Source organism: Oncorhynchus tshawytscha, linkage group LG21 (genome assembly GCF_018296145.1).
Source record: "Oncorhynchus tshawytscha isolate Ot180627B linkage group LG21, Otsh_v2.0, whole genome shotgun sequence".
Taxonomy (NCBI): Eukaryota; Metazoa; Chordata; class Actinopteri; order Salmoniformes; family Salmonidae; genus Oncorhynchus; species Oncorhynchus tshawytscha.
Genome location: NC_056449.1, coordinates 6,337,043 through 6,353,333, shown reverse-complemented (window position 1 = coordinate 6,353,333; position 16,291 = coordinate 6,337,043). Strand labels below are relative to the sequence as shown.

The 16,291-nt window shown below is 45.7% G+C and overlaps 1 protein-coding gene across 1 annotated transcript; it reads right to left on the bottom strand.

Moving 5' to 3' along the window:
* Positions 1–972: 972 nt before the first annotated feature.
* Positions 973–16,144, bottom strand: LOC112220782 (E3 ubiquitin-protein ligase BRE1A). Its single transcript, XM_042302924.1, is given in 23 exon segments — positions 973–1,667; positions 3,997–4,101; positions 4,270–4,410; positions 4,574–4,699; positions 4,890–5,102; positions 5,440–5,589; positions 7,456–7,573; positions 7,679–7,841; positions 7,844–7,945; positions 8,044–8,200; positions 8,350–8,471; positions 8,605–8,740; positions 8,889–9,068; positions 9,713–9,832; positions 9,990–10,064; positions 10,265–10,411; positions 10,536–10,651; positions 11,051–11,236; positions 14,460–14,607; positions 14,728–14,826; positions 14,934–15,002; positions 15,158–15,344; positions 16,102–16,144. Coding segments are annotated over 22 exon segments (3,027 nt in total). The 5' UTR covers positions 15,335–15,344; positions 16,102–16,144; the 3' UTR covers positions 973–1,490.
* Between the last annotated feature and the right edge of the window lie 147 nt (positions 16,145–16,291).

Genomic DNA, 16,291 nt, shown 5'->3' with positions numbered 1-16,291 from the left:
GGTGCCTTCAGAAAGTATTCACACCCCTAGATTTTCCCCACATTTTGTTGTTACAGCCCGAATTTAAAATTGATTACATTTTGATTTTAGTGTCACCCCATGTTAAATTGGAATAATGCTTTTCGAAATTTTTTCAAATTAATTAAAAATAAGCTTAAATGTCTTGAGTCAAATTTATTCAACCTCGTTATGACAAGCCTAATACTCTGTTCAGGAGTAAAAATGTGGTTAACAAATCACAAGTTGCATGGACTTATTTTGTATACAAATAAGTGGTTAACATTAATGTTTTACCCCATCTCTTACAATTATCTGTAAGGTCCCTCAATCTTGCAGTGAATTTCAAGCACGGATTCAACCACAAAGACCAGGGAGGTTTTTCAATGCCTCAAATGGCACTGATTGGTAGATGTGTACAAATAAAAAAGCATACGCTGAATATCCCTTTAAGTATGGTGTTTATTAATTAGGCTTTGGATGGTGTATCAATACAACCAGTCTACAAAGATAGGCGTCCTTCCTAACTCAGTTGCCGGAGAGGAAGGAAACTGCTCAGGGATTTCACCATGAGACTAATCTCTCGTGGACAGATTCACATGTAAACGGCAAGTGAAGTGACAACTTTGCAATAATTTTACTTCTGGGTAACTGAGATTACCATAAGGCCAATGATGATTTTAAAACAGTTTGAGTTTAATGGTTGTGTTATGAGAAAACTGAGGATGGTTCAACAACATATAAGCTACTCCACAATACTAACCTAGATGGAATCCTGTACTGAATAAAAATGTTCCAAAACATGCATCCTGTTTCTTACAACACACTTAAGTAACACTACAAAAATGTCATTATAAAGCCATTATAAAAAGGTTATTAGGGTCTTCAGTGCATCACTGCAGCCCTTCAGGACTAGAATTCAGTGAAAGGTCTGTAATGATCTAGTCCATCCAAAAAGAAGGGAGAGGGCGATAGTGTTTTTTAAAATTTTTATAAAACACCAATAGCTACAGTCAACTATGGAAAAGCTTCAAGTCAAACCCTTCAAGTCAAACCTCACTTTTCCCCCACACAAGGCCCTATGTACTGTAACCCTGAACCACAGGCACAGTGTCTCCTAAAGGCTTTCCTTCCAGCCAGCCAGGCAGAGCACAGCCAGCAAATATAACCATGATCATGATCTCTATAAGACAATATAATGTAGGACCAGTCCAGAAACAACCCTAAGCAGCTCCCCCCCGCCCCCAGCAACATGGCGGAAATTCCACCTAGCCAATCAGAGCGCAAGGTGTCCATATTTATTACATGTCCAGCCGATATTCACAGATTTCCACACGTGTCCAGTCTCATTCCATCTCACACGCTAGTAGCGGGGGTGATAAAAGACAGTTTTGTTCGGCTGGAGAGAAAGCCTGTGTGGACACTGCTGACCTCCAGGTACTACTATCCTACCCCCTACGCTCCCTGCATTTAGGTCTCCCCCCCCTCCCTCTCTATTCAATGTAGATGCGGTGGAAGTCGTTGGCGCCGAAGGCGGCGTTGCACTTGGGGCACTTCCTCTGGCGCGTGTCGTAGCGTGTCTTGACGCACTCGAAGCAGAAGACGTGGAAACACTTGGTCAGGACGGCGTCCTTTACCCGGGAGTTACAGCACGGGCAGGTCAGACGAGCCTGGGGGAGGGAGAAAGTGAGGGGGAGGGAGAAAGAGAAGGAGAGAGAAAGAGAGAAATGGAGGCCAGAAAGATAAAGAGAGCAATGAGAGAGAACAGGTGAGTTAGGGCTTAAATACACCACATTATTTTTTGCTGGGTCTACGGGCTCTACACATCAGAAAATATCTCACATTTAACGACTCAGTCAAGCCAAATCCTAGTTAACTAGTAATCTGTAAAGGCGCCGCCGCAGGTTTACGCATGTGTAGTAAGGAAAACATCATGGCAACGGAGGAAAATGCTGCGTTCCTTTATGTACATTGTTATCAGGGGTCTAGTGCAGCTAGTGCGCGACGCTCCTCCACTTCTCAGAATGGTGCTCGTTTATAAAAAGGTTTGATTTTTTTCCAAATCAATGTCTCGCAAGATCTCTTAATGATTCATTAGTATGCTAGGCTCTAACGTTAGACCCAAAAACACCACGTATTTAGGCTACTTACGACATTTTATTTGTATGATTGTGATGAAATGGTAAAAAAATAAAACATCACATGCGGCCAGAGCTCAACAGCGTGTGCCACTAGGCTTAATATGCTTTGATTAAAATATATATATATATATATATATATATAGAAGTGGAAGTGTAGCTTCTTAACTCCCTCTGCTCTAAAATCTGATTAAACAGTAGTTAGGTTACTTAGCCTACATAATTCAAGAAGATTAAGATTACAAATGCATATTCCCATGAAACTGATTGGGATCTAATGGTTGGCATGCAGATGCTGCATGGACGCTTCATCCATAAAACGTGAAGATGACAATATGGATTGTCGATTTTGCAAAAAGAGCTTGAGAAAAGAACAGGCTTTAAATGCAACTTGTAACATAGCCCAGCAGACCAGCTAACTCGTGTGTGTGTGTGTGTGTGTGTGTGTACAGTGCCTTTGGAAAGTACTCAGAATCCTTGACTTTTCTCACATTTTGTTACATTACAGCCTTATTCTAAAATGGATTAAATAGTTTCCCCCCCTCAATCTACACACAATACTGCATAACTACAAAGAAAAACAGATTTTATTTTGTGTGCAAATTTAGCTAAAAACACTGAAATATTACATTTACATAAATATTAAGACCCTTCACTCAGTACATCATTGAAGCACCCTTGGCAGGGATAACAGCCTCAAGTCTTCTTGGGTATGATTCTACAAGCTTGGCACACCTGTATTTGGGGAGTTTATACCATTCTTCTCTGCAGATCATCTCAAGCTCTGTCAGGTTGGATGGGGAGCGTCGCTGAACAACTATTTCAGGTCTCTCCAGAGATGTTCAATCAGGTTCAAGTCCAGACTCTGGCTGGGCCACCCAAGGACATTCAGAGACTTTTCCCAAAGCCACTTCTGAGCTGTCTTGGCTGTGTGCTTAGGATCGGTGTCCTGTTGGAAGGTGAACCTTCGCCCCAGTCTGATGTCCTGAGCGCTCTGGAGCCAGTTTTCATCAAGGATCTCTCTGTACATTGCTCAGTTTATCTTTGCCTCGATCCTGACTAGTCTCCCAGTCCCTGCTGCTGAAAAACATCCCCACAACATGATGCTGCCACCACCATGCTTCACCATAGGGATGGTGTCAGGTTTCCTCCAGATGTAATGCATGGCATTCAGGCCAAAGAGTTCAATCTTGGTCAGACCAGAGAATCTTGTTTCTAAAGGTCTGTTTTTAGGTGCCTTTTGGCAAACTCCAAGCGGGCTGTCATGTGCCTTTTACTGAGGAGTGGCTTCCATCTGGCCACTCTACCATAAAGGCTTAATTGGTGGAGTGCTGCAGAGATTGGGTATTGTGTGTAGATTGCTGTGGAAAATGTTTTACTTAATCCATTTTAGAATAAGGCTGTAACGTAACAAAATGTGGAATAAGGCAAGGGGTCTGAATACTTTCCCGAAGGCACGGTATGTGTGTGTGTGTGTGAGAGTGATGAACTTGTGGGGTAGGTGAAGAGAAACTTTATACTTCTGAGTAGCTCTTTGGCTGACCTTGGGACATGCCTGCTTTGAGCACTCCTCACACTTGGCGATAATGGCAGATGAGGCCAAATATATTTAATATTTTCGAGAAAGTGTGGCAGGCATCAACTGCAAATCGGGTATGAGTTTCACTTTACGGGCTGTAGTGTTACGTTTTATTTCGGGTTTGCTTCGATTTGCTTCCATATTTGGAAAAATGCGTTGAGAGCTGATCGGGACATGTAGATCAGGCTAAAACCGTGTAGTGTTGGCCCAGTTTAACTTTATAGTGGCACTTTTAAAGACCCGTATTACACCTGGTGTAAAAAGCGTGTTCATCCAGACTACCTTGTAATCGTTGATTTCCTCATTGAGGATGTCATCGCCGTTGCGGACGGTCTCTGCGGGTTTCTTGGCCTTCTCGATCTTCCTCCGCAGTTTGGAGATGTCCTCCTAAAACACAGCAGGGGAAAGAAGAAAATAGTTCAGCAGGGTGCTCCAATCAGTAAATAAACTGAATTGTTATTTTGTTCAAGTGGATTTGAATTGTCTGTGTATGTGTACGTGGTTACACATGCACATGGACAGTTACCAAAATGTGGCATATGTTTGTGGCCTGACCTGTGCGCGGCGTGCATTGAAGGACTGCTTCTCTTTGGAGATGCTGTTCTCAATGACCTCCTCCCTGACGGTGCCCAGTCTCTGCTGCACCTGGTCCAGCTGACTACGCACCTCCTCCGACAGCACCGTAGACTCCTGGGTCTGGAGGGGGAGGGGGTGGTGCAAAAAGCAGATACAATGCACGTTGCCATTTTTCCAAGGAAGTTTGTGTTCTTTGTGTTAAGTACTTATCTATACTCGTTGTGTGAGTGTCCATGGTGTGTGTGTGCGCTCGTGTCATTTTCCACAGGTGTGTTTTTGCTACCTTGCGTTTGTTCATGTCCAGAGCTTGTGTCCTCAGAGCCAGCTCTCTCTCTGCAGTACCGATCGTGCCCTGGAGGAGGCGCTCCTTCTCCTCCAGCTTCCTCACCACCTGCAGCTGGGCATCCACCTGAGTAAGATAGATAGAGAGATGGAGAGAGAGCGATAGAGAAATAATGAGAGATGGCCAGACATAGGCTCCATTGTTTGCTAGTGTCAAGCTACTGTCTTTCCCTAACACAAAAGTCAGCCTGAACTGTGCACCTGCCATTTAGACGTTCAAGTCCCTTTCCTGCACTGTTCCAATCACCTGCTCTCACCTGCGTTTTGAGTGTGAGCAGCTGGTCGGCGAGCTCCTCCTTCTCTTCCTTGAGCAGCTTGTGGATCTGGTTGGACTTGATGCGTTCCGACATCAGCTTGAAGTTGGCGTCGTCCTTCTCCCTGAGCTGCTGCATCAGCCGGATGTTCTGCTCCTGCATGTCCTCAAAGGCCTGGCCCGTCACGTCCATCTCACTCAGCAACGCATCCTCCTCCTGGGGAGAAGGGGGAGAGACAGGGGGGAGGGAGAGGGGAAGGAGAGAGAGGGTAGGAAGAGCGAGGGGAGGGTAGCAGAGGGGTGGAAGGATATAGGGAGGTATGGAGAGGGTAGTGGAGGGGTGGAGAAGAAGAGCGATGGAGGGGTGGTAAAGAGGGAGTGAAGTAGGTTGACAGAAAAGTAGGTTGAAGAATGGATCGATGGAAGGAGGGAGGAGCAAAGAGGGGGGGAAATGACGGTGAGAGAAATTAGTCAAAAGTATGATGCTCAAATGCACACAAAGACATGCACACACACATACACACAACCCGCACACACACAACCCAGACACACACCTGCTTGGCCAGGGAGAGCTTCTTGTTGAGGATGTTGATTTGTTCCTCGACAGAGCAGATCTTCCGGAGTGCCTCCTCATCAGCCATCTTCTTCCCCTCCCTCCTCTCCCTCTCCTCCAGATCCCTTAGACGCTGCTTCAGCTCCTCTGCCTGACAGTGAATACAAAGCCGTTACCACCGTCAATAAATCGCTTCCCTATGAGCAAAATACACTGCTCAAAAAAATTAAGGGGACACTTAAACAACACAATGTAATTCCAAGTCAATCACACTTCTGTGAAATCAAACTGTCCACTTAGGAAGCAACACTGATTGACAATAAATTTCACATGCTGTTGTGCAAATGGAATAGACAACAGGTGGAAATTATAGGCAATTAGTAAGACCCCAGCCAATAAAGGGGGGGTTCTGCAGGTGATAACCACAGACCACTTCTCAGTTCCAATGCTTCCTGGCTGATGTTTTGGTCACTTTTGAATGCTGGCGGTGCTTTCACTCTAGTGGTAGCATGAGACGGAGTTTACAACCCACACAAGTGGCTCAGGTAGTGCAGCTCATCCAGGATGGCACATCAATGCGAGCTGTGGCAAGAAGGTTTGCTGTGTCTGTCAGCGTAGTGTCCAGAGCATGGAGGCGCTACCAGGAGACAGGCCAGTACATCAGGAGATGTGGAGGAGGCCGTAGGAGGGCAACAACCCAGCAGCAGGACCGCTACCTCCGCCTTTGTGCAAGGAGGAGCACTGCCAGAGCCCTGCAAAATGACCTCCAGCAGGCCACAAATGTGCATGTGTCTGCTCAAACGGTCAGAAACAGACTCCATGAGGGTGGTATGAGGGCCAGACGTCCACAGGTGGGGGTTGTGCTTCCAGCCCAACACCGTGCAGGATGTTTGGCATTTGCCAGAGAACACCAAGATTGGCAAATTCGCCACTGGTGGAGAACGTTCTGCTGCCTGCAACATCGTCCAGCATGACCAGTTTGGCGGTGGGTCAGTCATGGTGTGGGGTGGCATTTCTTTGGGGGCCGCACAGCCCTCCATGTGCTCGCCAGAGGTAGCCTGACTGCCATTACCGAGATGAGATCCTCAGACCCCTTGTGAGACCATATGCTGGTGCGGTTGGCCCTGGGTTCCTCCTAATGCAAGACAATGCTAGACCTCATGTGGCTGGAGTGTGTCAGCAGTTCCTGCAAGAGGAAGGCATTGATGCTATGGACTGGCCCGCCCGTTCCCCAGACCTGAATCCAATTGAGCACACCTGGGACATCATGTCTCGCTCCATCCACCAACGCCACGTTGCACCACAGACTGTCCAGGAGTTGGCGGATGCTTTAGTCCAGGTCTGGGAGGAGATCCCTCAGGAGACCATCCGCCACCTCATCAGGAGCATGCCCAGGCGTTGTAGGGAGGTCATACAGGCACGTGGAGGCCACACACACTGAGCATACTCGTTCTCGAACATACTGAGCCTCATTTTGACTTGTTTTAAGGAAATGACATCAAAGTTGGATCAGCCTGTAGTGTGGTTTTCCACTTTAATTTTGTGTGTGACTCTAAATCCAGACCTCCATGGGTTGATAAATTTTATTTCCATTGATCATTTTTGTGTGATTTTGTTGTCAGCACATTCCACTATGTAAAGAAAAAAGTATTTAATAAGAATATTTCATTCATTCAGATCTAGGATGTGGTATTTTAGTGTTCCCTTTATTTTTTTGAGCAGTGCATGTTGAAAATACGTCTTTTTGGTTGAAAATGTCTTTTTGGTAGAAAAGACAGTGAAAATATGGCTTTCCAACATCTTGTGCTCACTGGGTTATTATCACTCAATAGTAGCTCAATATGCAGAGCACATAGTGGTTACATCACTGTTATACCATCAATCAATTACTTCCACTAAATACTAACCATCCAATACACAGAATATTACCATCATCACTAACCAATCAATTAAACCCATAAACAGCACACAATGCTTGCTGGCGAAGTAGCGTCAGTAGCATCAGCCAAGTGTGTACCTCTGACTTGGCCTTCTTCTCAGCAGCCATGAGCTGGACTTTGTCCCTCTGCTCTTTGGGCGCGGAGCGGTACATATCCAGCAGTAGCTTCATCTCCCTCTGAGACTCCTGGGCTTTCCTACAGGGACATAGCCTTCGTCAGCCACTACTACCGTCCTCCTCATTATCATCATCACCCCAATTATTAATCACCAATCATGACTGTCACCACAATCAAACTTACTTTAGCTCCGCCCGGACAATTTTCAGTTGCTCCACCTCCTTCCTCTTCGGTCCTCCAATCACAAACGTGCGCTCCGGAGCAACCTCTTCCAATTGGTTGCTGGTCCCAGCCTTCTCCTTCTCCTCGGTCCCACCCCCTCCACGGGTTGGCCTCTCTCTCTCTCCCTCTCTCGTTCCTTTTCCTTCTCTTTCTTCACCTCTTTTTCTTTCTCCTCCTCTTTGATTTCTCCCTCTGTTTCTGTCCCAGGCTCTGTCTTCACTGAGGTACCTACAGAGAGAGAGAGAGAGAGGGAGAGAGAGGATGAATATCAGTTAATAAGGAGTTAACAAAGAGTTAATGAATGATTAACACTTAATAACACGTACTAGTGCTGGTGGGCGTGGCTGAACCATTGTCAGACTCCATCTTGATGGTGACATCAGCAGAGGCAGCGGGCGTCAGAGGGGAGGTGGTCTCTTCCTTCAGGTCCAGCTCCGTACTGGATTGTGATTGAAGGATAGCACTGCCCTTCGTAGTACGAGCCTATGAGAGGAGGGAATCGCACAGATGAATCTTTATGGTCTTCACTCCCATACAGTCTCTCTTCTTCCCTCCCTGCATGCCTCTTACACCCTCACGCTCTCCATCTCCCTCTTGCCCTCTTTCTCTCGCTCTCTCCCCCCCTCCCTTACCTGGCTGAGGTCAGTCTGTGCCTCTCTGAGTGTCAGTTTGTATTTCACAACCTCTCCCTTCATATGCTGGTTGTGTGTCTGCAGGGTGCTGATCAGGTGACGCATCTCCCTGTTGATAGGACCTGAGAGAGGGATAGAGAGAGAGAGAAAAGAAAAAAGTGATGACGTTTTCGAGGAGTATCTCAAAACTGTGCCTAAACACTGGCCGGTGAGCGTGAGGCCAAATTTATTTTCATTTGTGGTGAAGACGCTGACCTGCTTGTTCGTTGGCAGCGAGGGTCTGTTCAAATTCGATCCGGAGCATCTCATACTCCTTCCTGACCTGGGCCAGAGTGTCCTCTAGCTGGAACACCTCAGTACGCACCTTCCTCTGGAGTGACACCTCGTCATTCTGGAACACAGACGAGAGGCGGTTACACACACAGCCCTGTCGTTGTTGAATAAAGAGGCTAAACTCACACACATCCCTCTCGATTAAAAAGACGTTAAAAGTCAAGACACGCGCGCTTACAGGCACTAACGCATGCACACAAACACACCTCCATGTGTTCTAGCTGTCGGAGGCGTGCCGTCCTGGTGGTGTTGAGGCGTGTGCGCGTCTCGTCCAGCTGAGACTTAAGGCCCACAGACTCGTTGTAGAGGACAGAGAACTGGGACTGGAGACAGCGGTACTCTGAGCTCTCCCTCACCACCCCCTCAGCACGACTCAACAACTCCACCTGACAGAGAGAGGCAGAGAAAGAGAAAGAAGGAGAGAAAGGGAGACAAGAGAAAAATGAAATGGAGTGAGAGAGAGGTGAAGAGATACAGACAGCATGAGAGAGGGAGAGAAGTGAGAGAGACAGATCAAAGAGAGAAGTGAGAGACAGATCAAAGAGATGGAGAGAAGTGAGAAAGATCAAAGAGATGGAGAGAAGTGAGAAAGATCAAAGAGATGGAGAGAAGTGAGAAAGAGACAGATCAAAGAGAGGGAGAGAAGTGAGAAAGAGACAGATCAAAGAGATGGAGAGAAGTGAGAAAGAGACAGATCAAAGAGAGAAGTGAGAAAGAGACAGATCAAAGAGAGGGAGAGAAGTGAGAAAGAGACAGATCAAAGAGATGGAGAGAAGTGAGAAAGAGACAGATCAAAGAGAGGGATAGAAGTGAGAGACATAAAAGAGAGGTGAGAGAGGAGACACAGATTGGTAGTGAGCAAAGCAACAGAGAAGGCAGTAAAAACCTCCATCTATCTATTTACCTTCATTTGACTGGTTTGGATGGCTGAATAAGGACGTGGGACCTCAGCTAATCCAATGGCTGGGTTGGGGGAGAGAGCCATAGGATTCTGGCGGCCCAGGCCCTGGGTCAGGCTCTGTAGGCTCACCTTCATGTTGTTGTTCTCCTGGTTAAACGTCTGCAGGTCCTGCTGCCGCCGCTGCAGCTCGCTCAGACGGTTCTCCGCCAGCTCCCTGTTCTCCTCCAACTCACTGTTCATCTCCTCAAACTGACAGGGAGAGAGGAGAAGAGAGGGGTGACGAGGGAGGGGGCAGAGAAAGGGAAAAGGAGAGGAAGTGGGAAGGAGAATGAAAGAGTTATAACTCCAGGTCCGTGCAGTTTCTGACAAGTACAAATGGCAGAAAAAAAATAGGATATTTTTGTACCTTTCTCTTGTTGATGGTAATGGTTCCACACACACTGCTGGCCTCCCCACACACCTTGTAGCCTTTACTGTTTACCTGGGAGGAATTACACAGTGGCCATGGAATAAACACTTTTACATTCACATAAATATAGTTCTGTGGTATATGAACACAATGACACAGAAATACTTCATTACAAAATGGTAGACCACCGTAGATGTCAAACACACATTACTGCAAAGAGAGAGAGACTCAGTCTGACGTGGAGTCACAAAAACATACAGCCGCAGTCTTACCCTCTCCAGGATTTCTCCCAGGTGTGTGTTGAGGCGGTTCTCTCTGCGTCGGATCTTCTCCATGTCCCACTGGAGCTCCTCGATGAGGCCCTGCAGCTCACTGACCCGCGTGTCTGCCCTCGCCACTGCCCTGCCCAGAGAACGAGACTACAGATGGACAGGGACACAGAATCACTGTTAATATGACCGCGGTGGTGATCCATTAGTAATGTACATAGTGTAGAGGGAGATAAATAAAACAGACGTGCCAGGATGCAAGACATCAAATCACCTCGCTAGTCATGTGACTGTGCTTCTGCTGAAGGTCCTCAGTCAGCTGACGCAGCCGGTCATTCTCACTGGACAGGAGGGTGTTGAGCTGGGCGGCGACCTGCCACACGGAGCCCTCTGGAAGTGCAAGACTCGATGTCATGACATTACTACTACTCCTGACTTTACTCACACAACAAGGAACTGCCTCAAGGAACTCATTCACTCACTCAAGGAATTCCTTCACCCACACAACAAGGAACTCACTCACGCACACAACAAGGAACTCACTCACTCCCTCAAGGAACTCACTCACTAAGAATACTACCTTCTGCCCAAACCGACAAAAGACACTCAACACCCTTGTTGCTCTCACCATCCCGAAAACCCTACCCTCCACACCTACCCACAATCCTCACTGCTTACACTCCTTCACATCTCATTCCCTCACTCCTCTAACCCCTACCACACATCAGTCTTCAAACCTCTCCCCCCTCCATGCCTCCCTTTCCCCCCAGCTTCTCTCTCCCCTGTCACCTGCTCCAGAGTCCTGGTCCTTCTTTAGCTGCTCCACGGTGGTCTTCAGGCTGTCGTAGATCTCCACCACGCGGTTGGCCTGCTTCTGGCTGGACTCCACCCTCTCTTGCAGCTCTGCCTCCATCTCCTCACTGCTGCTGCTGGCCAGCGTCGCCAGGAAAGATGTGGTCGTCTCCCCCTGGTGGCCTGGAGGACAAGGTGAAGACAGGAGTTAATACTACTCTGAACAAGAGGTCTCCGTGGGACTGAGTTCTCCATCCTGTTCCCGCCCGCTCTTGCTGACTTCTTGTCCAACTCCCACCTGCTTCTGCAAGAACTGGTCCTGAACCCGACCGCAGTCCCACAATGTTGTTTTAGGTGTAAGTGATGCAGGTCAGGCAAGATACACCCAAAATGTAAATAATATTGCCTAAATTAATATTGCCTAAGAAATCGGGTTTAAAGACCAGCGATTCTCACGTGGCCCATTATATTAGACTATGGGTATTATTGGGCTATATCAGCCAATAGGCTAGACATAGTTTGAAAGAGCAGAGTTGAGGCAAAATAGAATAGCATTGCGGACACTTTCACTTGACTTGAGATATGTTTTGGATAACTTTTAGGGTTGAGACGATTTGCAGGCAGAGTAAAATAAACGTGTCATTAATATTTATTCCTAGTCAATGTCAGAGCCTAAATTATAGCAGGGCTCCAGACTGACCATTTAGTCACATTTTGCGTCCCTTTAACTTGGCTGTGCGAGTTAAATGTTTGATTTTCCCGCACTGGTGCGAGCTGCACATTCTACCTGGTCGCCTCAATCAAAACAACATATTTTTTGGGGCAGATAAAAACATGAACACGTTAAAACAGTAGAGTGCATTATCCTCATGATTCCTGAAATAAAAGTGTCCTCCCTGCCGCTGTGCCTACCTGTTTTGCTGGGGCCGGCTGCTGTAATGAGCGAGCCTCTCACACTCTCTCTCCTCCCTTGTGATTGTATATCATTTCAAAATGCAGGTATGATATTTATTTTGCAAGGATTGTTATTGAGTTCAAAGCACACTGTTTTACAATGAAGATATCTGATACTACATGATTCCATATGTTAATTTCATAGTTTTGATGTCTTCACTATTATTCTACAATGTATAATTCAGTAACAATGAAGAAAAACCCTTGAATGAGTATGTATGTCCAAACTTTTGACTGGTACTGTTAATATAAAAATAGCCTAATTGTCAACCCAATCACTGGATTAGGTTGCATATCAAAATATTTAGAATCATGCATTCCTGCTTGGACATGTTAGATGTAACAACTTCATTATTGAATACCATCTCAGCAGTCTATTACACTTCTGAAAGGAAAACTTCGGGATTTTGGCAACGAGGCCCTTTATCTACTTCCCCATAGTCAAACTAACTTGTGGATAACATTTTTATGTCTGTGTCCACTATGAAGGAAGTTAGAGGTAGTTCTGCATACCAATGCTAACTAGCGTTAGCGCAATGACTAGAAGTCCATGGGCATCTGCTAGCATGAGAAGTATCCCTTTAATAAAATATTGTAAACTACTGTATAAGATGATGACTCAAATTGATTCTATTGTGACACTGCTAAAACATTTTTTTTTCTTTCTTGGTGCCACCAAATTATGAGCTGGTGCGACCAACTGAAAAAGTTACTGCCACCAGGGAAAAATGTTAATCTTGTGTAGTCCTGTATAATAGTCTATCATATTTAGGAAGTTAATGTCCATGGAAAGACAACTGCACCGTGCTTTGCCGCCCATGCATATAGCCTACAGGCTATTTAATTGAGAAAATACATATTAGCTATACATGATACATATTAAAATACATGATCTCGCATGCTCAACAAAAGAGAGGAGAGGTAGGCTACTGAACTCAAAGGATGAGCCTATGTGAGCCTATGTGAACAGTGGGACAAATAGGTGCTTTTAACAGCAGGGATGCAAACTGTCGAGGGCGCAAACACAAGTCAATTGCAAGAAAATGTGCTTATTTTCAGAGTGGGGTTGTCACGATACCAACATTTTACTGACGATGTGATACCAGGTCAAGTATCAATATAGCGTTTTCAATACGTTCTGCACAAAAACCTGTCCCTGATATTCACACCACTACAAACCATTGAATTTAACTTCACACTGCTTACTGCTCAATAGAATAGGCTACTGCAAAAAATTGCAGATTTTCTCATATCCAAAGGCCTACCTGTGATTTAGCAGGAGGAATGTATTAAGGAATAGAAATGCATAATGACCTGCATTTTCCTTGTGGTAGTAAGGAGGAAAACACACTATGAAACCATCTTTAGCATACTCTTCAGACAACTTTACACATATAGCCTACACACTCTCTCTCCTTCCTCCCCCTCTACATCCCTCAAACACACACACCCTCTTGCTCGCTCACTTAGTTTCTCACTCAGTTTCTCTCTCTCTCTCACACACACACACACACACACACACACACACACTCTCTCTTTCTCGCCTAGTCAGACTGGCTCTTGTTCTTACAGGCAAATTTAAAAGATACAATGCATCCACTTTGCTTGCGCTGCGAGACGCTCAAATTACTAAACAAATGTAACAACAGAAGCCTCATCACTATCTGCACACCGTAGATGGACATCCCGGCTGAATTACATTTTAAAACTGGTTGAGAGAAGCAGCTGAGTAGGCTAATGTAGGGCTAATGCTAATGACTGGTTGAGAGAAGCAGCTGAGTAGGCTAATGCAGGGCTAATGCTAATGACTGGTTGAGAGAAGCAGCTGAGTAGGCTAATGCAGGGCTAATGCTAATGACTGGTTGAGAGAAGCAGCTGAGTAGGCTAATGCAGGGCTAATGCTAATGACTGGTTGAGAGAAGCAGCTGAGTAGGCTAATGCAGGGCTAATGCTAATGACTGGTTAGGGAAGTGGCTGGCTAATATCAGCTGTCACACGTGATATTGGATGAAGCACTCATTCTGGTATACTCATTGTAGAACAAGTAGGGTGGCATTCTGTGCTCAGTCAATCATTTTCAACATGAGAAATATACCCCCCCACCAAAAATGTTTTACATTTTTCTTCAGATCTACACGATTCATGTGGATTACTTATTTTGAAATCAACACGGCGATATTCACCGAAAAGTAATGAGCTTGCATCCCTATAATAGGCATACAACAGATAACAGCTCTCTACTCTGAACCAAAAGGGCTTAATTTAATCCATCTCTGTACATTGTACTCTTCTGCTCTACCTCTTGTGTTAGGTACCCTGTCACAAACTCATCAGAGTACCCTGTTCCTCGGTCTCTTGCTCCTGACCAATCTCATGTCCTCTCCTCTTAGTGTTCTCCTCTCTCCATCCCTCCTTTCTACATCTCTACATATCTTTCTCTCTCCCGCTGTACCTCGGTCTTTGGCTCTCTCCTGGTTGGAGTCGCCGTCGGGTTCTGGGGTGTCAGGCTTGAGGCTCCGCCCCTCTCCAGCCGGGGTTTCCACAGACTCGCTCCCTGACTCATCGTAGCGCCTTCCAATCAGGCACACATTGTCGTCAAACTAAGAGAAAGGGGAGAGAGAGGGAAGTAGATGGTATTAAGAACACAGATAGTTTTACTTGCAAATGTTGACCCATGTGCAATGTTTTAATTGCATATTGTTCATTATTTGACTAGTTACCTGATTCCAGTATCTGTTCAGGATCAGTAGGCTTGCGTCATCAGTAGCTTGACGAGTCTCCAGTCTCTCGATTCTCTCTCTCAGCTCATCCTCAATCACCTGCAAAGCATCAATCCGCTTGTTGAGTATTATAGATGTATGGGATGAAAAGAGGGATTGTGTTTGTATGTGAGAGTGAGTGAGTGAGACAGACCGACTATATATACCTGTCTCTGATCGAGGGATTCTCCCAACTTCCTATTCTTCACCTGGAGAGCTTTGACATCCTGTTCTTCCTGAGCACAAGAGAAAGAGACCAATCAAATGATGGAAACATCAGCCATGTCATTGATCGTGTTGAGTCATAACAACTATTAGATGTAAAGACAGACATACTGACAAACAGACACAGTAGGAGAAATACAGGCTAGGCACTTTTCAGCTCTCTCACCGAATTTGAAACCCCCCCGAGTTTGATGACTGTTTCCACAGCAGTGCTCCCTCCTGCAGCAGAGCTGACCCCTGGACCCCCATCCTCTCCTCCCTCTCGCTCCCTCCGTTTCTCGGGGGGCGCACTGGAGGATGAAGAGGAGATGTTGGAGTCACACATACGCTTCTGTCCCGACATCCTCACACCACTGCAGTAGATAAAGGGAGAGATGATATATTAGTACATTAACATCCTGGCTTGAATCAGCGAAATGGCGTTGCCACGAGCAGCACCGCAGATATTGCAACGAGGAGATGCTGGACGTTCTAATAGTCACGCACGGTATCTGCGCATGGGTTCGCTTGAAGTTGTTAAGAGCGTGGTAGCAAAGGCAGTCCGCTATGAAGATAGGCTAAAACGGCTTCTCCAATAGAAATCCCCGATCACACTTGTAGGCGATGGGTTTATACACATCATTGGCTTCAACGTTCTTAGTTATTATGGACATTTACCCGCTATGCTGCTTACTATTTGCACCAACGTCATATCGCGGAGTCTACCTTCAAATATTCGTTTCGGAAACCCCACATAGCTACATAACGCCGTTATTAACTGTACATTAGCTAGCTAGAGTCATTAGCTAGCTATATAATTTCAAAAGAACAGACATTTGTTTTAATTCATGCCAAAGCCATTTCGGCTATTTGGCCATGTTCAATTAACCCGTTTAGCTAGATAATTGGCTAATTCACAAATACTTTGTAACTTAGATTGCAGTAACGTTTAGCTAATGTTAGCCAGCTAGTACGCTAGCTAATTCAAATAGCCACACGCTATAAAATAGCCTTTCTGGGCAGAAACTTTACTGGGGCACTTTTAATCAATACATTTGATCTGTTATTTCATGTATATTCAGTGGTTTGATTTCAACTCCTTACCAATTTTGATAAAATAGTGTTATTTACTGATTCTGTCTGTGAATGTTGATGTTCCGCCTGTCTTCCAGAAACGGAAGTAGCCACCGACACTGAAAGCCGAACCAGACAAAAATCTTTGGCTGAACCTCTCATAATTTAAAAGGACGCCACCACGTGGTGGGATCAATTAAACGCTAATCATGCAGACTAATCAAATCAAATCAAATTTTATTGGTCG